This window comes from Heterodontus francisci, chromosome 7 (genome assembly GCF_036365525.1).
Source record: "Heterodontus francisci isolate sHetFra1 chromosome 7, sHetFra1.hap1, whole genome shotgun sequence".
NCBI classification, from domain to species: Eukaryota; Metazoa; Chordata; class Chondrichthyes; order Heterodontiformes; family Heterodontidae; genus Heterodontus; species Heterodontus francisci.
The window spans coordinates 18,560,298-18,582,602 of record NC_090377.1 but is presented as its reverse complement, the minus strand read 5'-3'; the positions used below and the strand labels follow the sequence as shown (position 1 = coordinate 18,582,602).

The 22,305-nt window shown below is 43.9% G+C and overlaps 1 protein-coding gene across 1 annotated transcript in view; it reads right to left on the bottom strand.

Moving 5' to 3' along the window:
• The window catches only part of LOC137371880 (contactin-associated protein-like 5), a 558,385-nt gene that overhangs the window by 322,621 nt on the left and 213,459 nt on the right, over positions 1-22,305 (bottom strand). Inside the window, exon 11 of the mRNA XM_068034861.1 lies at positions 10,722-10,878. Coding sequence (XP_067890962.1) covers positions 10,722-10,878 — 157 coding nt within the window. The remainder of the gene's footprint in view (positions 1-10,721; positions 10,879-22,305) is intronic.

Here is a 22,305-nt window from a genome sequence, read left to right as displayed (position 1 = left end):
CTAGAGTGACAGACTCTTCCACAGGTGCTGCAGATAAAGTTGGTTGTCGGGGCTGTTACACAGTTGGCTCTCCCCTTGCGCTTCTGTCTTTTTTCCTGCCAACTGCTAAGTCTCTTCGACTCGCCACACTTTAGCCCCGCCTTTATGGCTGCCCACCAGCTCTGGCGATCACTGGCAACTGACTCCCACAACTTGTGATCAATGTCACAGGACTTCATGTCGCGTTTGCAGTCATCATTAAAGCGGAGACATGGATGGCCGGTGGGTCTGGTACCAGTGACGAGCTCGCCGTACAATGTGTCCTTGGAGATCCTGCCATCTTCCATGCGGCTCACATGGCCAAGCCATCTCAAGCGCTGCTGGCTCAGTAGGGTGTATATGCAGGGGATGTTAGCCGCCTCGAGGACTTCTGTGTTGGAGATATGGTCCTGCCACCTGATGCCAAGGATTCTCCAGAGGCAGCGAAGATGGAATGAATGGATGTCCACCAAAGCTACTAAGTATCATCACCTCATTCCATGACAATATGAAAGGCACAATTCAGCATAGCGGCGCCTCATCAGACCCATTTCCTATCCTGAGTGGCGTGAAACAGGGCTCTGTTCTCACACCTACACTGTTTGGGATCTTCTTCTCCCTGCTGCTTTCACACGTGTTCAAATCTTCAGAAGAAGGAATTTTCCTCCACACAAGATCAGGTGGCAGATTGTTCAACCTTGCCCGTCTAAGAGCTAAGACCAAAGTACGGAAAGTCCTCATCAGGGAACTCCTCTTTGCTGATGATGCTGCATTAACATCTCACACTGAAGAGTGTCTGCATAGACTCATCGACAGGCTCAACTATCACCAGTAACCTGTCTCTCGATGCAGAAATCAACACGCGCATGGGAAAGGCTTCCACTGCTATGTCCAGACTGGCCAAGAGAGTGTGGGAAAATGGCGCACTGACACGGAGCACAAAAGTCTGAGTGTATCATCCTATGTCCTCAGTACCTTGCTCTACGGCAGCGAGGCCTGGACAACTTATGTCAGCCAAGAGCAGCGTCTCAATTCATTCCATCTTCGCTGCCTCCGGAGAATCCTTGGCATCCAGGTAGGTGAACTCTTGAACCACTTCCAGAGCGTGGTCGCCGATATTGATGGATGGAGCATTTCTGACATCCTGTCCCATGATGTTCGTTTTCTTGAGGCTGATGGTTAGGCCAAATTCATTGCAGGCAGCTGCAATCCTGTCGATGATTCTCTGCAGGCACTCTTCTATGTGGGATGTTAATGCAGCATCGTCAGCAAAGAGTAGTTCCCTGATGAGGACCTTCCGTAGTTTGGTCTCCGCTCTCAGACGTCTACTGACGTCAGGCTAACTGGTGCATAATTCCTCTGTTTTCACTCTCCCTCCTTTCTCGAATAGCTTGAAAGGGCATTAGTGACTGTGTTTCCTCTGGCGCCAAGCCAAAAATGATGAAATAACATAGAGCTGACATGGGATTGACTGGGAACACAAGCCTGAGAGGGTTATTGTAGTTAAATCAATAATCAAAGTGCTTAATTGCAGCTTCTAACCATGAAAATGACAGTCATGGGAACAGTATACACAAACACAGGCAGTCAGACACAAATATAACATACATATATTCACATGAATGAAGTAATTTTCAATCTCAATGTAACAGTATTGATGAGGGTCATAACTCCACAGAAAACAATATACACAGATGTATGATTCCAGAGGATATCAAAATGCTGTAATTAATTTTTCCAGAATTAAAAAAATGAGCTCAATCAATTGTAATTGCCTCATTTATTAAAATTCAGCAAAAAAAAATGTTTTGTCAATAGAAATCACCTTAGCTTTCAATAAAATCCACTGTAAGCAGCATCTCCACGGGTTTTGGTCTCTGGGTCAGCGTATGCTTAAAACGACAGCCCTCAATTTAAGAATCGGTGGTTGTCAAAAAGGATATGGGGAGAGGGCGGACACGCTTACACTCAATAAGATCCAAGGGCATTTTCACCGGGACCTGAATGAGGAAGCCACTGTGACGTTCCCGACAGGCTGAAACAAGTCAATAGCTGGCGGGAAGGATGAAGAGGCCCTCCAGGTAATCTTATTTATGTGGTCAGGAGGAGCAGGGCTGTCTCCCTCACCACTGACCTCCTCTGGCCTGTAATCCACCTCACTCCCCCTCTTTTCATTCCCTTCCCTGAGAGCCTCTCCACTACTTATCTGGAAGCTGGAAGGTGCCCATCGGCCACCTGATCTCCCTCGCCGAGCAGCTGCTCTGTACTCTCTTCCAGCCAATTCGCAGCATTAATTACATTGAATTTTACGTCACAGAAACAGGCTATTTGGCCCAGAAGGTCTATGCCAGTGTTTATGCTCCACATGAGCCCCCTCCCACCTTACTTCATCTAACCCTAGAACATATCCTTCTATTCCTTTCTCCCTCCTGTGGTTATCTTGCTTCCCCTTAAATGCCTCAAACCATTCCATGTGATAGTGAGTTCCACATTCTTACGACTCTGAGTAAAGAAGTTTCTCTGAATTTCCCCTTAGATTTATTGGTGACCATCTTATATATATGTAGTCCCCAGTTTTGGACTTCTCCAAAAGCGAAGACATCTCAACTTCTACCCAATCCCTCGTGGATGTGGACCGGCTGCATTAAAACAAGGCCCAGCGGTTAAAATTACAGTGGCCTCCTGTTGCCTCTGGCTGGCTGGAAGGATGTTACATAAAGGCACGCCCTTTCTTTCTTTAGAGAGGATCCATCTGATCAGTACCTCATTTTACCCTGTATTTCTGATCTGCAGTTTATTTATTTTATTTATTTATTTAGAGATACAGCACTGAAACAGGCCCTTCGGCCCACCGAGCCTGTGCCGACCATCAACCACCCATTTATACTAATCCTACACTAATCCCATATTCCTACCACATCCCCCTACCACCTGCCTAGACTAGGGGCAATTTATAATGGCGCTGGAGCTGTGAGGCTGTGGTGCTAACCGCTGCGCCGCCCATTATGAACCTCTGGGAGATTAAACCTTGTAAGTTACATATTAAGTTTCCTGGCATCTACTGTGAATTCCTTATTGACTTCCTAACCAGGAATATCAGATTCTGTGATCACCTTTACAATGATTTATAAATTCTGGTCTAGATCTTATGTGAAATGAGATCGTGAACTTCGTTGTGGAATTGTCAATCCAGTTTGAAACTGTGTTGAGAAGCCTGCACAGCTTGTCCGCTCTTGAGGAAAATGCTGACTGGTTGCAGAATTGGTGCAAATGATTTTTTTTTTGCTTGTCTCAAATGGTTGACTTTACTCCAAGCTCAGCAAATTCCTGTGCAATATTTCCACTAGTTTCACTCCCTGCCAATGGGTATTATATCCACTGTGGTAGTAAATTATTAAAGAAGGGTCATCTGGCTTCAAAAGCAATAAGATTCAAGTTATATGATTTCTTTTTCCAAGTCTTATGATTTTTTTTTTCTTTTCATCAGTCAGATGCGTATCCTCCTCTAGCACATTGAGCTTCTAAGCCCTAGTTATTGTGTCTCTAACTCAGGTGCTAAATTAGTCATCATACAATGCCCAGCTTCTGACCTGCTCTTGTAGTCATAGTATTTATGTGGCTGGTCCATTAGTTTGCTCTCTTGGTGATTTCTTGAAGCGACCATCAATGAGTTTGGACCTTAATACATCTTGAGTAAATATCTTTGGTGCATCCTCCCCCAAAATTTCAACATCACCTACAAGTGAAGTCAGTTGAATAAGCCACTATCCAGCTACTAATTGTCCTGCTGACTTAGTCCAGATCAGGAATGGACTCATCCTGTTGATTTCTGCCTATTAATGGCCTTTTAAGCCCTAAGGTCAAGACCAATTGCAGAATAGATTTGAGCTTACAGAAATAGGAGTTAATACATCTGGCTGGATTTTGTGCTTACGATGGGGATCCTGCTGGATGGGCCGAAATGATGGGAGGGGAAATCCGCCTTGGCCAGCTGGGCCCAGGCCCAGCGCTGGAGCCCAGATCCAAGGTAAGTGAGGCGGGGTCGCCAGGGCCAGTCCAGAAGAACGACAATGGGACGAGAAGGAAATGCCGGCTGATGCTGCGCTCTATCTTTGACTTTATTTTTGGCTAATGTCTAAACAGTGCTCAGTTTTACTAACTGCACAAGCATCTCTCCCTGGTACCTGAAAATATTTACTGGCAGATCTCACACTGTGATTCACTAGCCGTGATTGTAATGCCTTCCTCTAGTTTGTATAAACCTTTAGAAATAGAATCAGAAAATAAATTCAAACGGTAAAATAAATATTTGCGGCCCGAAGGGCTTTAAATATCAACTCAGTACCTGTTTTGTGCAAGGTTCTGTCACACAGGGAACGATGGTGACACGATGAGTGTCAACTTGAGGAATAAAAGGATTCAGGCTTGAAATATTCAACAGTCATATGTGTTTGTTAGTCTTGCTTGTATGCCAGACATTTTGGATTTGCAACAGACAATTTGCTTTCTCGAGTAGGCCTTCAGCAAGGCTCTGTGTCTTTAAATGTGCAAGGGTGAATGTTAGTGTTACTGAGGCTTTCAAAGTATTTTCAGCAGCAGCAAATCAAACACAATGCCACAGTTTCCTGAATTTGCATTGGTCAATGGGGAGTCCCAGTAACTAGCTGAAGGTCAGGCAACTTGTAGGCAGGGAACCAGAGACAGTCCTGATACATGTGGCCAGTGAACAAGGATCCTTGCCGGGAGTGTGGAATTGGAAAATGACCCCTCAGAACCTGAGCTTTCTTCCCAGCCTATGGTGTCAGTGGCCAATATAATATCAGAACACAATCACTGATCTCAGCTCCACATCACTCCGTCCTACCCTCATCTTGTTTGGAGCTTTTCAAAGAACTAGCAGCCATCTAGAAATTAAAATGTGAATTCAGCAGATAGGAATGGAGGGGCAAAAGAAGGAAATTGCATTTACATCGCTGCTTTCCCGAACGCAGGATGTCCCCAAGTGCTCCACAACCAATGAAGTACTTTTGAAGTGTAGTCACTGTTGTAATGTAGGAAAATATTTTTCTCCCACAAATAGCAATTAGATAACGGGCAGAATTGTCCCAGCCCCATGGAGGCGGCTTTGGAAGTTGGGAGGGGTGGTGGTGCTGGGGAAATTGCACTAAAAAGCGTAGGACCGGCCCACAGGCAGGTGCCCAGCAGTGACGGCAACCCACCCATCGAAGCTAATTAAAGATCCACTTAACGATGACTATTGCAGCCGCACAACAACTTTGCTGGCATCATAAAGGCACCCCCACCAACTGTGTCCACATCCCGGCAAGTGAGAGGAGGCAGCTGCAGAGCGGCAGGTCAAGGCTGCGTTACAGCTGAAGGAGATCAAAATATTTCCAGCAGAAAAAGGCAAGGCGCCCGTCTTCCCATTTCACAGCCTTGCCATTGAGTGTGCAATCCCTAGAGATAAATGTCCCCGAGCGTCATTGACCCAATGAGGTCTCAGAACATATCATGGCTGAAATTTGACAATACTATTACTTCTTCGATTGTGTTTTTTTCTTTTTATTACCAGACTGACGCAAAATAAAAGAATCACAGAAACACTTAATAAGGATCATGTATTGATACTTGCAAACGAGACTGAAGCAAGTGACCTGCTGACACAGGTTGCGTGTCATGTCTGGTGTACATTAGGCAGCAGTGGGTGCATGATCTGCTCTGCTCATTCAATGGGGTCTGTGGGCGCCCCTACTGACATCCATGATCGGGTTTCCTTTGCATTGCTTTCAGGCTCCTCGCTGTTTGGGAGAGCTGGAAATCCAGCAGGCCTGCCCTTTCTTAAAGTAAGCCTGTACCTCTTAAAGAGGAGATAGCATTTTTAGTATTGGAGTTGGGAAACTACATTTTTACAGCAACAATGCCGAAGGCCAAGGCACCCTATTTCTGGATACCGTCGCGGAGATGCTTATTGTTCATGTTGGGGCTGGGAAGGAGGTCCTGCTTCCCTTGGATGGCAGACGGCACCAGGACAAATCCGTCACCTTGTATGGACAGAGGTGACTGAGCAGGATAGTGCCAGCAGCAAAAGAAAATTTAATGACCTTACCAGGGCTGCCAAGGTAAGACTCCTCTCCAAGTCTCTCAGTTGCACCACACCATACTTTTATCGCAGTACAACCAGTCCTTCCTTCCTTCATTGCACAAGCCTTGCTTCCAATCACAACAGGACACTTCACTTCCTTCTGTGCACTCACACACACTTAACACCTGTGACTGCCCTCAATGCTGGCACAAACAACATTCTGCTTTTACTTTGTTACAAAGTTGGAGTTGTTAAACCATTGATGTGCAATTCTTTCAACTATAATGAATCAAATACTTTTCCTTTTCTCATTTAGTGCCATGTGTCCTCAACAAACACATCTGCAGCAAGTGTCACCGGCTACAGAAGCTTGATCTCCGGGTTTTGGAACTCGAGCGGCGGCTGGAGTCACTGGGGCACATCTGCGAGGCAGAGAACTATGTGGATAGCATGTTTCAGGAGGTAGTCACCCTGGAGCCTAAGAGACCACAGGCAGAGAGGGACTGGGTGGCTGCCAGACAGACAAGGAGGTCAAGGCATGTAGTGCAGGAGTCCCCAGAGAGCATCTGACTTTCTAACTAGCATCTAGTTCTGAGTACCGATGGGAGAGAGGGTTCCTCTGGAGAGTGCAGCAAGAGTCATGACCAGAGCATCATGTGTGGCTCAGCTGTGCAGAGAGGGAGGACGAAGGACAAGAGAGTAATAGTGATAGGGGATTCTGTAGTTAGGGGAACAGATAGGCATTTTTGTGGTCGTAGATGTGATTCCAGGATGGTATGTTGCCTCCCTGGTGCAAGGTCATGGATATCACCGAATGGCTACACAGCATTCTGGAGGGTGAGGGTGCACAGCCAGAGGTCGTGGTCCACATTGGTACCAACGATATGGGAAGAAAGAGGGATGAGGTCCTGCAGACTGAGTTTAGGGAATTAGGAACGAGATTAGCAAGCAGGACCTCAAAGGTAGTAATCTCCGGATTATTCTCAAGGCCACGTGCTAGTGAGTATAGAAATAGGAAAATACACCAGATGAATGTGTGGCTGGAGAGATGGTGCAGGAGGGAGGGCTTCAGATTTCTGGGGCATTGGGACCAGTTCTGGGGAAGGTGGGACCTGTACAAGCCGGACGGTCTGCACCTGAATAGGACTGGGACAAATATCCTTACAGGAAGGTTTACTAGTGCTGTTGGGGATGATTTAAACTAGCTTGGCAGGAGGATGGGAACCTGAGGGCAGTTTCAGATAGGATGATTTCAGGGCAGAGAACAGGAGGCAGAAAATTAGCGAGTGATTCTGAAAGACAGAAGAAGCAAAGGTTAAAAAGTGTGCAGCACAGTAATTTGGCAGTGTTAAAGGGTATTTATTTAACTGCAAGGAGTATAGTAAATAAAGCCGAAGAGCTGAGGGCACAAATAGACACATGACAGCATGATATTGTTGCTATAACGGAAACTTGGCTTAAGGAGGGGCAAGAATGGCAACTCAACATCCCTGGATATAAAGTTTTCAGGCGAGATAGAGAGGGAGATAAAAAGGAGGGGTTGTAGCATTAATAATTAAGGAATCAATAACAGCTTTGAGGAGGGATGATAAGCTAAATGAATCATCAAATAAGGCCATATGGGTGGAGCTCAGAAATAAAGAAGGGGCAGCCACATTACTAGGAGTGTACTATAGACCCCCAAATAGTGAGAGGGAGGTAGAAGAACAAATATGTAGGCAAATCTCTGAGTGCACAAACTATAGGGCAATAATAGTTGGGGATTTCAACTAACCCAATATCAACTGGGATACAAACAGTGTGAAGGCACAGAGGGTACAAAATTCTTGAACTACATTCAAGAGAACTTTTATAGCAGCACGTAACAAGCCCAATGAAAGGGGGTGCAATTCTAGATTTAGTCTTCAGTAATGAAGCTGGGCAAATAGAGGAAGTAACAGTGGGTGACCATTTTGGAGATAGTGACCATAATAGTTAGTTTTTGCATAATCATGGAAAGGACAAAGATAAAACAGGAGTAAAAGTTCTAAATTGGGAGAAGGCAAATTTTAAGAAACTGAGAGTTGACCTGGCGAAAGTGGACTAGATACAGCTACTTGAAGGAATATAAGTGGCAAACCAGTGGGAAGCATTCAAAAGCGAGATACTACAGGCACAGTGTAGGCATGTCCCCACAAAGATAAAGGGTGGTACTGTGAAAAAGAAAGCTTACGATGATCACAAAAATCTTAATACTTTAGAAAGCCTAGAGGAATATAGAAAGTGCAGGGAGAAGTAAAAAAGGAAATTAGAGAACAAAGAGAGAACATGAAAAATTATTGGCAGATAAAATCAAGGAAAACCCAAAGACGTTTTATCAGCACATTAAGAGCAAGAGGATAACTAAGGAAAGGGTAGGGCCTATCAGAGATGTACAAGGGAACTTATGCATGGATGCAGAAGATTTGGGCCAGATTCTTAATGAGTTTTTTGTCTCTGTCTCCACAAAGGAGAGAGTTGATGTAAGCTCTGTAGTTAAAGAGGAGGAGTGTGAAATATTACATATGATAAGCATAATGAGACAGGAAGTACTAGAGTGTCTGACATCCTTGAAAGTGGATAAATCACCAGGGCCGGATGGATTGCATCCCAGGTTGTTAAAGGTACCTAGGGAGGAAATAGCGGATGCGCTGAGAATCATCTTCAAATCCTCACTAGATACAGGAGAGGTACCAGACGATTGGAGGTCTGCGAACGTTGTACCATTGTTTAAAAAGGGTGCGAGGGATAGGCCAAATAATTATAGGCCGTCAGTCTGACCTCAGTGGTGGGTAAATTGTTAGAATTTATTCTGAGGGACAGGATAAACTGTCACGTAGAAAGGCACGGATTAATCAGAGATAGTCAGCATGGATTTGTTAAGGGAAGGTCATGTCTTACTGACTTAATAGAGTTTTTTGAGGAAGTAACAAGAAGGATTGATGAGGGTAGTGCAGTGGATGTGGTCTACATGGATTTTAGTAAGACATTTGACAAAGCCCCACATGGCAGACTGGTCAGTAACATGAAAGTCCACTGGATACAGGGGAATGTTGCAGGTTGGATCCAGAATTGGCTCAGCACCAGGAAACAAAGGGTAGTAGTCAACAAATGTTTTTGTGAATGGAAAGAGGTTTCCAGTGGCATTCCACAGGACTCAGTGTTGGGTCCCTTGCTGTTTGTTGTATATATTAATGATTTGGACTTAAATGTGGGAGGCATGTTTGGGAAATTTGCTGATGACACAAAAATTGGCCGAGTAGTTGATAGTGAAGAGGATAGCCATAGACTCCAGAAAGATATCAATGGTTTGGTTTAGTGGGCAGACAAGTGGCAAATGGAATTCAATCCAGAAAAGTGAGAGGTAATGCATTTGGGGAGGGAAAATAATGTGAGGGGATACGTAATAAATGGGAGGATATTGAGAGAGGTAGAAGAAGTGAGTGACCTTGAAATGCATGTCCACAGTTCCCTAAAGGTGGCAGGACATGTAGATAGAGTGGTGAAGAAAGCATATGGAATGTTTTCCTTTATTGGCCGATGTACAGAATTCAAAAGCAGGAATGTAATGCTGGAACTGTATAAAATGCTGGTTAGGCCACAGTTGGAGTATTGCGTACAGTTCTGGTCACCACATTACAGAAAGGACATAATTGCTCTGGAGAGAGTACAGAGGAGATTTACAAGAATGTTGCCAGGGCTCGAAAGTTGCAGCTGCGAGGAAAGAATGGATAAGTTAGGGTTGTTTTCCTTAGAACAGAGGTGACTTAACTTCTTCTTTGGCCTCCTTGTCTCGGGAGACAATGAGTATGCGCCTGGAGGTGGTCAGTGGTTTGTGGAGCAGCGCCTGGAGTGGCTATAAAGGCCAATGCTAGAGTGAGGTGTACAAAATTATGAGGGGCCTCGGAAGAGTAGACAGGAAGGACCTGTTTCCCCTAGCAGAGAGGTCAATTACTAAGAGGCACAGATTTAAGGTGATTGGTAGAAGGATTAGAGGGGACATGAGAAAAACTTTTTCACCCAGAGAGTGGTGGGTGTCTGGAATTCACAGCGCGGAATGGTGGTGGAGGCAGAAATCCTGAATTGTTTTAAAAGGTACCTGGACATGCACTTGAAGTGCTGTAACCGGCAAGGCTGTGGACAAGGTGCTGGAAGGTGAGATTAGGTTGGGCGGCTAGTTTTTTCAGCTGGCATGGACACAACGGGCTGAATTGCCTCCTTCAGTGCTGTAATTTTTCTATGGTTCTATTATTGGAAACCTTAATAAGCATGCACTATAAAGCCAACACAATAGGTAAGTTGCATTTCTTCTAGCGACATTTGACTTCAGTTCAGTAAGACCTGTGTTATGGTAATGGCACACCTCAAGCTGTTCTAAATTTACAGTCACACTTCATCTAACCTGCCAGGATAATCTTTAAGCCAGACTTTAATAGGTTTAACCACATCTCAAACACAAACAACTGAAGCTGAGAATATTGTTAAGATGGTGGAGAGTAGTGGAAATATCACACATGTTCAGGTAAATCATCTTTTGCACAATAAAACTGCAAGCTGACAAACAGAAAAAGATTTATTATTTAGGAAATAAATGTCATGGTACCATTCATCTCTGCCAGCATCACAGTTGCAATGATACTTGGTATCCAAGCAGCTCTCCTCCAATCCGCAGGCACATTTCTGAATGCCTGGCGATGAACCTCCCCAGTAGGTTTGCTTCTCATTGGTCCTCCCAATCCACGAGGTGAACGGTGCCCCATCTGAAAGAAACTTTGAAATATTACCAAGAATAAAACTGTCAGAGCTACTGTGCTTTTCCATCAATAAACTTTTTTTTTAATGTCATGGGGGCTTTTTTGTTTTCATGAAGGTGAGTGGTAGCAGTCCTGAGAAAGAAAAAATGCTTTTGTTTCTACACTGATACTGGGGTTGCCAACTCTGGTTGGACACATTCTTGGAGGATTCATCACTGGCACCCCTCCACCAACAACCCCACCTCTCTGCTCCCACCATTGGTCAGTTAGTTGCCCAATCCTAGCGCTGCACCACCTTCCTACACCAGTTGGAATATGAACGGACTCTTGGTTACCCAATCGGATGATTCTTGACATGCCAATGAAACAGACATTTTTTCCTATCACTACTTACTAATAAATGAAAGTGATCAAAAAATTTTATTTTTAAAAATGTTTAATGCCCCTATGATTTTTATCCTGGAATTGCTAGCTGCAATGTCAAGGAGGTTAATCTTGAATTCCTGGAGGCACTTGGCTAATTCTAGAGGGTTGGCAACCCATATCAAGCATTAGTTAAATACAGTGCAGCATACATGAGGCTGCCATAGTATCATAGACATTTCAGTATAGAAGGAGGCCATTCAATCCACTTCTGGCTTTGCATTGGAGCTGTTGGGCTGGATTTCTCTCAGTGGTGAGTTGGCCACAGAAGTGGGTGAGCATTTTGTCTGCCATCTCAATCCTACCATGATTTCAACCCATTTCCTGGGTTGTAGCTCATTAAAAATGGACAGCAGGTTCCGAGCGGTGTCTCTGGTGCACAGAGGAAGCCTCAATGCTGGCCAACAAAGTCAACCCCACATTCTCTGACTTTGATCCTATGAATAACTATTGCAACGAGGAGCAGCCAACATAAAAGAGTGTAGAACTGCCACAAAATTGTAGAAATAATTGCTATGAAAGCCTCTTGATGAATAGAGCTCTATTTTGATAAAGTAATGTGGGTAGAAGGTGGGCCACTACCAGGCCCTCTTCCTCCCATTGTTGCCCCAGCATTGACTGTCAAACCTTTCTGTCATTACCTAGAGTTAGTAGTACTGCAGATGGGAAGGCAGGCAAATCAGTCAGTTTTCCTAGCTCTGTCCCACCCACCATCGGATATTAGTGGCGCGTCAGTCACGGGTCAGGCATCTGATGTCCCTGTCAGGGGAAGGGTTCCATTATCTTTCCTTCTTCACAGACAGACGGACTTTAGATGGTATAACAGAAGAAAATCCAGTCCATTCCCACTCCCCTGCTTTTTCCCTATGCCCTTTAATGCCTTTCATCATGTAATTCTCTCTTAAATGCCCAAACTAATTCAGATTCAGCAGCCACTTGTGCTAGTCCATTCTGTATTCTCATGTCACTTGAGTGAAAAAAAAATCTTCTAACCTCTCTCTTCATGCTTCTAGTTCTAATTCTGAATATATCTCTCCTTGTTTTCCATTCAACAATCAGTGGAAATAATCTTTCACTATTTTGGCACTAAAACCCATGGGATTTTGAACACTTCTGTTAGATCACCATTTTCCCCATGGTCAAAGGTCACCACAGTAGCTCTGGCACGTCAGTCAATAACCAGAGGTCGTAGATTTAAAGTCATAGACAAAAGATTGAAAGGAGATGAGATAAATTCTTGAAATGTATACAAGAGAAATCTCTTCATTAGTGTTTTTCCAGCCCAACGAGAAAGGAAGCAATGCTGATGTAGTTCTATGAAATGAAGTGGGACAAGTGCAGCATGTTTCAGTGTGGGGGTGCATTTGGGTAACAGTGATCATAATATCTTCAGGTTTTGAATAGATATAAAGAAAGAAAAAGCAACGATCAAATACAAAAATACTTTGTATTTTTGGAGGAGGGCTAATTTCAGTGAGTTAAAAAGAGATCTGACCCAAGTGGATTGGAATCAAAAATTAGTAGGCAAAACACTAGTTGAAAATGGGAGGCCTCCTGGTTACAGAGTAGAAGCATTCCCACAAGGAGGTAAGGAAAGGAATCCAAAGCTAGAGATCCCTGGATAACTAAAGATATAGAGATTAAAACAAAACAGCAAAAGGAGGCTTCATCGTACAATAGAGAACCAGAAAGTACAGAGCAAATCTAAAAAAGGGAATAAGAGAGGCAAAGAGTGTGAGATTAAATTGGGGCTCACATAAAAGATAACACAAAAGTCTCTTGTAAACACATAAATAGTAAAAGGGTAATCAAAGGAAGAATGGTGCCAGTTAGGGACCAAAAAGGAAATCTTCCTGTCGAGACAGAGAATACTAAATGAGGTACTAAATGGGTACTTTGCATCTGTCTTCACTAAAGAGAATGTTGCCAATATAGCAGTAAAAGAGGAGGTAGTATATATAATGGAAAGAATAATATTAGATAAAGAGGAGGTAATTAAAAGGTTTACTGTCCTCAAAGTAGAAAAGTTACCTAGTCCGGATGGGATGCATCCTAGGTTACCAAGGGGAGTAAGGATGGAAATTGCAGAGGCTCTAGCCACAATCTTCCAATCCAAAGACCAGAGGATTGTAAATGTTACATCCATGTTCAAAAAAGGAGAGAGGAATAAACCCAGAAATTACAAACCAGTCAACCTAACATTGGTGTGAAAACCTTTAGAGACAATGGTGTGAATTTCGCTGGGTGGGTCGTGATCTTCCCAGAAGCGACCAATTAAGAAGCTGCCTCCAGGAGCCCCGTCCAATTAGGGATAGCAGTCGGGTTCCAGAGTGGGGAGGTCCGTTCAATGCGGTCTATGGATTTGGCCGCCGGCCTCCTTCTGAGTGTGTGCTGCTGAGGGTCCAGCAGCAGAAGTGTCAGTGGTGCCCTCGAGCTGCCTTCATTAGGAGGGGAGAGGCTGCCATTGCAGCAGGTACAACATTAGCGGAGACATCAATCCCCAAGAAGTGGCTGCAATGGCATGCCTTCTTCTTGGCGAGACCTGAGTATTTCAATTTACTGCTGGCAAATTAATAGAAGGCCTCAAATGTTTTGCATCTTGGACCTCCCACTGTGAAGCCTCCTCTGCTGCATTGCCGGGTTCCTGTCTTAGCGGGGACCTCTGCGCTGTCGGGAAAATTTCAATCCGTTGCCTGACAAGGGACTGTTTGCCCTATATTGTACCCTAACTGGCTCCCCGCCGTTGCCAGGCAGGCTGCTATTCCTGTTGGTAGCCCTCCTCTGGGAAAAGCACACAGAAGCGGACCATGTTGCGGAGACAGCCTGATTCGAATCCATCCAAATTTCCCCACCCTCCCGCCTCCGTCAGGCTGGGAAAATCCAGCCTAATAATTTGGGACTAAATTAATTAGCACTTGCAAAAATTATAGGCTAACAAATGAAAGTCAGCACAGATTTGGTAAAGGTAAATCATGTTTGACTAACTTAATTGAGTCCTTTGATGAAGTAATGGAGAGGGTTGGTGAGGGTAGTGCGGTTGATACTGGTGTATGGACTTTAAAAAAAGCGATTGACAAAGTACCACATAATAGACTTGCGAGCAAATGTAAAGCCCATGGGATTAAAGAAACTGTGGCAGCATGGTGATGATAATGGCTAAGGCACAGAAGGCAGAGTAGTGGTGAATGGTTGTTTTTAGACTTGAGAAAGCATGAGGTAATGTTCTCCAGTGGTGGGTAGTAGAACCACAGCATTTTTCGATTCGAATTCTGCCCTGTTTACCCAAGGCCAGGTAATTGCAAATGACACAAAACTTGGAAATGTAGTAAACAATGAGGAGGATTGTAACAGGACATTAGTGAACCAGATGGGTTTTTACAACAATGGTGTTGTGGTCACCATTAGACTAGCTTTTAATTCCAGATTTACTGACTGAAATCAAATTTCACCATCTATCGTGGTGAGATTTGAACCCATATCCGTAGAGCATTAGCCAGGGGTCTGGATTACTACTCTTGTAACATTACCACTATGCCACCGCCTCCCTAAGTCAGCAGATCAGCTATCTATCAGGTGGGCAATTGAGGCTCTTAAGTGGCCAATTAAGGGCCACTTCTCCCTTCCACCGGCATATTGCCTGTGTCGAGAGGACCTGCCCAGTGAAATCCAGTGGCATTTCAGTGGGCTCTGTGGGGGAACCCCTTCTTATGGCCATCCATGGCTCACGGAGGGCCCCCCCCACAATGGCAATGGATGCCTCGCAGCAATGATGCCACCGGTACTCCACAACTACCACATGGTTACCCCAATCTGCCTCAATTCTCTTCTAGGGCACACCGCCATATAGGCGCCCTCTCCCTGGAGGTGCAGTCTCAGCAGCGGCCACCGCTAGTGGTGGCGCTACTGAGGCTGCTGAGCTATTGGCTCTCTGATTGGATCGGCAGCTCTTGGGGGTGGGCCACCGTCCTTAAATGGACTGCTTCCTGGAAATGGCCTATTAACTGGCTAGAGCGGGCAATATGCCTCCTCGGGTCCCGCCGCCTACCAAAACAGGGTCACCTGTTGCTTTTGGTCCTGGTGGTGGGACTTGCTGGTACAACACACAATTCAGCCTAGTGTTTCTAGTGGCAGAAGGGTTAGTTAGCAGAGGGCACAGATTTAACGTGATTGTCAAAGAACCAGAGGTGACACAAGGATTTTTTATTTGTGCAGCGCTTAGTTATGATCTGGAATGCATTGCCTGAAAGGGTGGCAGAAACAGATTCAATCATAACTCTCAAAAGGGAACTGGATAAATCTTGAAGGGAAAACAATTACAGGGCTATAGGAAAAGAGCAGAGGAGTGGGATTAATTGGATAGTTCTCTCAAATAGCTGGCACATGCACGTTGGGCCGAAAAGTCTCCTTCTGTGCTGTATCATTCTAAGATTCTAAGGCATCCAAAACTGGCTACAATATTCTAATTGTATCTAATTAATGATTTGTAATAGAATTACCACTAGCTCTTTGTTTTCTAACACAGTGACTACCGTTCAAAAATTACATATTTGGCTATAAAGCATTTTGGGACGTCCTGAGGCCATAAAAGGTGCTCTTTAAATGCAAGTCTTTCTTCTTTCATGACCTATTTCTTCTTTAATGTTGCAATGCCAACTATCATGGTGTAGTTGCAGGCTCTGGCTGCCAAAGATAAAGTTTCCAATACTGTCATCATTTCATATATGCAAAGACATCTTCTTCAATCATACCATGGGCAATTTAACAACACGACAGAACTTTCACACAAATGCCATGCACTTTACTGAGATCTTAGTAACCACGCTTCTAACTTGCACCTTTCAATATAGCATTGAGTGTCAGCTGTGGCTCAGTTGGTAGCACTCTTGTCTTTGAGTTAGAAGGTTCCAGATTTAAGTCCTACGCCAAGGACTGTTGTCAATGGACCAGCAAAATTTAACCCACTATCTCTTTACATACTGTATTGAAATTGTTCATTATTTTGAACACCTTGATCAAATCTTTCCACTCCAGGGACTTGACTACAAACATTAAGGCTGACATGCCAGTGCAGTACTGGGGGAGTGCTGCACCTTGGAGGTGCTGTCCTTTGGATGAGACACTTAAACTAAGGCTCTGTCTGTCCTGTCAGATGGATGCAAATGATCCCATGACATTATTTCAAAGAAGAGCAGGGGAGTTCTCCCCAGTGTCTGGGCCAATATTTATCCCTCAATCAACATCACAAAAACACATTGCTGTTTGTGGTAGTTTTCTGTACACATATTGGCAGCCTTGTTTCCTTCATTACGACAGTGATCACTCTTCAAAAAGTACTTCATTGGCAACAGTGCGCTTTGAGACATCTGGTGGTCATGAAAGGCGCTAAATAAATGCAAGTCTTTCTTTTCATTGTCCTAAGTCAACACAGCACAATGAATTTGTCAGAATGTATAGCACAACAGTCCATTTGGCCCAACTGGTCTGCCCTGTGTTTATGCTCCACTTGAGCCTCCTCTCACACTACTTCAGCTAACCTTATCGCATATATCCTACTATTCCTTTCTTTCGCATGTAAATATTGAGCTTCCCCTTAAATGCATTGACGCTATTCACCTCAGCTCCATGTGAGGGAAAGTTCCAAATTCTAATCATGCTCTCCGGGTAAAGTTTCTCTCTTTTTTAGTTTTATTAGCAACTATCTTATATTTACAGCCCCTAGTTTTGGACTTTGCCCCAAGTGGAAACCTCCTTTCTACATCTCCCTTATCAAACCTCTTCATAATTTTTAAAACCCTCTCTCAGATTACCTATCAGCTTTCTCTTTTCCAGAAAAAAAGAGAAAAAAAGAGCCCCAGCTTGCTCAGCCTTTCCTGATAAGTATATTCTCTCAGGTGTGGTATCATCCTTGTAAATGTTTTGTACCTTCTTCAGTGACTCTATATTCTTTTTATAATATAGACACCAGAACTGTGCATAGTACTCCAAGTCTAACCAAATTCTATGAGAAGTTTTACATAGCTTACCTGCATTTCGATTCTCTTTGCTATATTTTTATGGTTGTTTTAACTTAGAAACATAGAAAATAGGAGCAGGAGTAGGCCATTCAGCCCTTCGAGCCTGCTCCGCCATTCAATACAATCATGGCTGATCATCCAAGCTCAGTACCCTGTTCCCACTTTCTCCCTGTATCCCTTGATCCCTTTGGCCCTAAGAACTATATCTAACTCTTTCTTGAATATATTTAATGATTTGGCCTCAACTGCTTTCTGTGAGAGAGAATTCCACAGGTTCACCACTCTCTGGGTGGAGAAATTTTTCCTCATCCCAGTATCACTTGCAATGTTACTTTTAATTATCTGTGAATATGCATCCCTAGATCCCTTAGCTCCGTTATCCCATTTAGACAGTTCCCTGCTGCAAAGAAGGAAGATACTTCACATATCAACCAACTTTGCATTCTCTATGAATTAGATTGCTGATTTAGTGTCAAGTGCCTCCCTTACTCAGATTCACGCATTTCTTTATGCCAGTTTAGGCAGAATGTTTTACATCCACAGGAGACTTAATTGGCAGAGCCTCAACTCATTTCACTCGGAAACCTTTGCACTCGCCAAAGTCAAGAGACTCATTCCATCTGTCCGGCTTCAAAACCTAGATCTCAGAAGTAAAAGGAAATATTTCAATCCTCCATGTCACCCACTCCCCATAATTGCTATTTCTTGGCATGGTTGTAGATTGTCTACCTTCGAGGCATTTTCAGCATTAAAATTTCTGTTACTAAGTTAGCCTCTAAATATCACTAAAAATTCATGCTTTTGTAATTAAAAGCAGAACTCGCTGGCAACCAATTATACCCTGCAACAGATTTTAACTACTTAGTCAATCTGTTCTCCTGGCAATGAATAGTAATTCATTTGATTCTCACCAAAACAACACAGCTTTTTCTGACTTTCAGATACTCATTTTCATGGAAATTCCCTTCAAACACTGTGAGAGGGTGTTTGAACAATCATGCCCAAAATAATTAAACTTCTCATTTCAAATCGGTTGACATTTTATTCATTGGGGCAATTTTCGCTCCATCAAAAGATTTTTCATTCTCTTTAATAAGACATCTGCTCTGCGGTTTCAGTTGTCCTTTCTTTGAAAGCCTCGTCAGAAGTACAACTTAAATCCATTTGCTTCAGTGGGGAGTGGAGTGAGACAGGTACTTCAATATTTTCTTGTCACTTATTGTAATGATTCTGACTAAAAATCAATGTGCAGTGTTTTTTCTATTGCACGCGAAGAGTCATCCTTCTATGTGACAAACCAATCAGAGCACATCTGGGTGACAATTATCAACACAATTATGTCAAGTTCGTAATGCAGAACTCTTCCAGGCTGGATCTGGTGGGCAAAGTGCTGCTTTGTCATTGGCTTTGGGCAAACAGACTATCCCAGGGGAATGCAGAGCTGGAATCAAATGAGAAGTGGGAGTTTGCTGTGTCTTCGGGATTTCTGGCATGAATTCTTCATCCACTTACCCAATTGAAAGCGCAAATGGATTCACTAAACAGGACTTAGTGTGTTTTGAATAAAACTGCAAGTTAAGACATCCTTCTTTAACTTGCATCATACGTAGGGTTGTGGTTTTATAACAAGGGGTCATTGATTCATTGAGACTGCTTAGATCATTGTAATGCATGTTTGTAAACAGAACAAACAAAATAAGATCTGACAAGTACTTGAGGGCACCGAACATTTCTTTTATACTTATATCGAACATTACGGATCTCTGCTCACCTGCAACAACAAACCTAATCCTGAATTTCCTTGATTGCCACCAAACCGTATTACGTTTTTCACATTGACATAAAATCCATGCAAAATGTTAAGATGTACACAGCATGTGCTTGAGAACATCAGCTAAGTAACAATCAGTTGCTCTTTAATTAGGCATCGGTCGATGTTCTCTGTTACTAAAATATTTAGCTTTCCTTGCCCATAAATGTCTGTTGAATCCCACAGTGCCTCCAAAAATTGATTCTGAAATTATAAATGTTGACAGAGCTAATTAGTTTTGCTCAGCATAAAACCTTTGTCAGATCTATTCTGTTTCTGTAAGACAGCAAGGTATACAAGTCGAAAGCGTTCCTCATTGAGGTACATTTAATATATTCTATGGTACAGACAAACTAATCCCAGGATATCAATTTAAATGAAGTCAGAAGAGTGGGCCGCAAGGAGATAAAATAGTGAACATTATATGTAAAACAGATCCGTCAGGGCGAATGGATTTGAACATCCATTGCTTCTCAATCGGGAGGGTGTGGGAGGGTGAGGGGAAGTCACAAGATGTGCCCTCTATGAGTTTACTCTGCTGATCTCATTGAACGTTTCGAGCATTGCCAGTGTGGAGGAGTTCTCTAAACTTCAGTTGTTGGCGAGATGTATCTCAGGTGCTTGCCATGGTGGAGGGGCCGACAGGCCAGAAACTTCTATGCCCCTCCACCATGGCAAGCACCTGAGATAATTTGGTGGGGGATGGGAGGATGATGAGTAATGGCCTATAACAGTCCCTGAAGCCTTACATAATTGCCTTAGAGGATTATATGGTTAAGGGGTAGACAAATGGTGTTGTCTCTGAATTGGAAGGGCTTGATGAGCTTTTCATGACCCTTCTTGCATGTATGTATGTATGTAGACTCCTTTCTGCCCACAACACGCACAAAACACAACGCTGAAAGGTTAGGAACTTTGAATGGTCTTTTACTTAAGTAGTAGACAGTCTATGGATGTAGCATATACGGGCTTCCAGGAGGCATTCGATAAACTTCCACATAAGAGACTGTTAGCTAAAATTAAAGCTTATGGAATTCTAAGCAAATTATTGACGTGGTAAGGAGATCATGTAGGCATTAGTAGACAGAGTGTAGGGATAATGGGCATATAATCTGATTGAAAAGAAGTTGTTGTTTTCTAATTGTTTTCCTTAAGAGCAGAGAAGGCTGAGGGGGGACATGATTGAGGTATACAAAACTATGAGGGGCTTTGATAGATTAGATAGGAAGAAACTTTTTCCCTTAGCGGAGGGGTCAATAACCAGGGGGCATAGATTTAAGGTAAGGGGCAGGAGGTTTAGAGGGGATTTGAGGAAAAAAAATTTCACCCAGAGGGTGGTTGGAATCTGGAATGCACTGCCTGAAGAGGTGGTAGAGGCAGGAACACTCACAACATTTAAGAAGTATTTAGATGAGCACTTGAAACGCCATAGCATACAAGGCTACGGGCCAAGTGCTGGAAAATGGGATTAGAATAGGTAGGTGCTTGATGGCCGGCACAGATACGATGCGCCAAAGGGGCTGTTTCTGTGCTGTATGACTCTATGACTCTAAGTGACTCGTGGTGTCCCACAAGGATCTGTGCTGGGGCCTCAACTATTCACTATATTACAACAACATATTTTATATAGTGCCTTTAGCATAATAAAACATCCCATGGTGCTTTACAGGAGCATGATAAAATAAAGTTTGACACCAAGCCACAAAAGGAGACATTAGGTCAGATGACCCAAAACCTGGTCAAAGAGGTAGGTTTTAAGGAGTGTCTTAAAGGAGGAAAGCGAGGTAGAGAGACATAGAGGTGCAGGAAGGGTATTCCAGATCTTGGGGCCTAGGTAACTGAAGCTGCAGCCACCGATGGCAGAACGATTAAAATTGTGGATGCACAAGATGCCAGGATTAGAGGAGCGCAAATGTGGGGCTGGAGGAGATTACAGAGATAGAGAGGGGTAAGACCATGGAGGGATTTGAACATAAGGATGAGAATTTTAAAATCAATATGTTGCTTGACCAGGAGCCAATGTAGGTCAGTGAGTACAGGGACGATAAGGAATGGTGCGAGTTAAGACACAGACAGCAGAGTTTTGGATGGCCTCAATTTACAGAGAGTAGAATGTGGGAGACCAGCCAGGAGTGCGTTACCTAGAGGTAACGAAGGCATGATTGAGGGTTTCAGCAGCAGATGAGTTGAGACTTAATGACTTAAATAATGCAATAGAGACCATGGGCTGGATTTTACCTGCCCTCTGAAGATGGGCTAGGAGGTGGCAGGTCTTGTAAGATGGCAATGACAGACTTTGGAAGGGGAGCCTGACATCATCCTGCTGCCAAGGGATATTATCAGTCGCAGGAATCTTAGCGGCATGGCCACCCATCAACTGGAGGTGGGTGGCCAATTAAACTGATTAAGTACCCAATTAAGAGCCACTTCCTACCCCCACTGGCATTTTACTGGTGTCAGGAGGGGCTACTGCCATGCATAGAGACTACCGGGTAAACTCTGGCGGCCTCCCATGGGTTTCTGTGGGGTGGCCCTCCTTTATGGCCACTCCATCGTCCACTGAGAGGGATCCCAATGGCAATGGCTTCCCCTGCGGCTACAACACTGCCACTGGAGGGTGCACCCTGGATTGCCGGGGCCTGCTTGCCTGGTCTCGGCATGGTAAGTAAAAAAACTTACCTTGCCTTCAAGGATACCTCAGCAAGGAAGTGCCGTCTCTTTCTCCCTGCAGCCTCAGTAGTGGCCACCTATCGGTGGCGCTGCTGAGGCTGCCGAGCTTAATTGGCCGCCACCGGTAAAATGGTGCCCAGGGTCCTGGTGCCCAGCCGCGCAAGGTTGGGTCCCAGCAACTGGACAACCCTGAACTTGAGAAAATTTAAGCCCATATATCTAAGTTTGCCATAGACACAAAGATTGGTGACACTGTAAGTAGTGTAGATGGAAGCATAAATCTACGAAAAGACATTAACAGATGAAGTGAGCGAGCAAAACCATGACAGATGGGTTTCAAAGCAGGTAACTTTGAGGTCATCCATTTTTGGACCAAAAAAGGATAGATATGAATATTTCTTAAATGGTGAAAAGCTAGGAACACTGCAGGTCCAAAGATACTTAGGGGTCATGTACATAGATCACTAAAATGTAGCAGTTAGGTGCAAAAAAAAATCAAAAAGGCTAATGGAATTT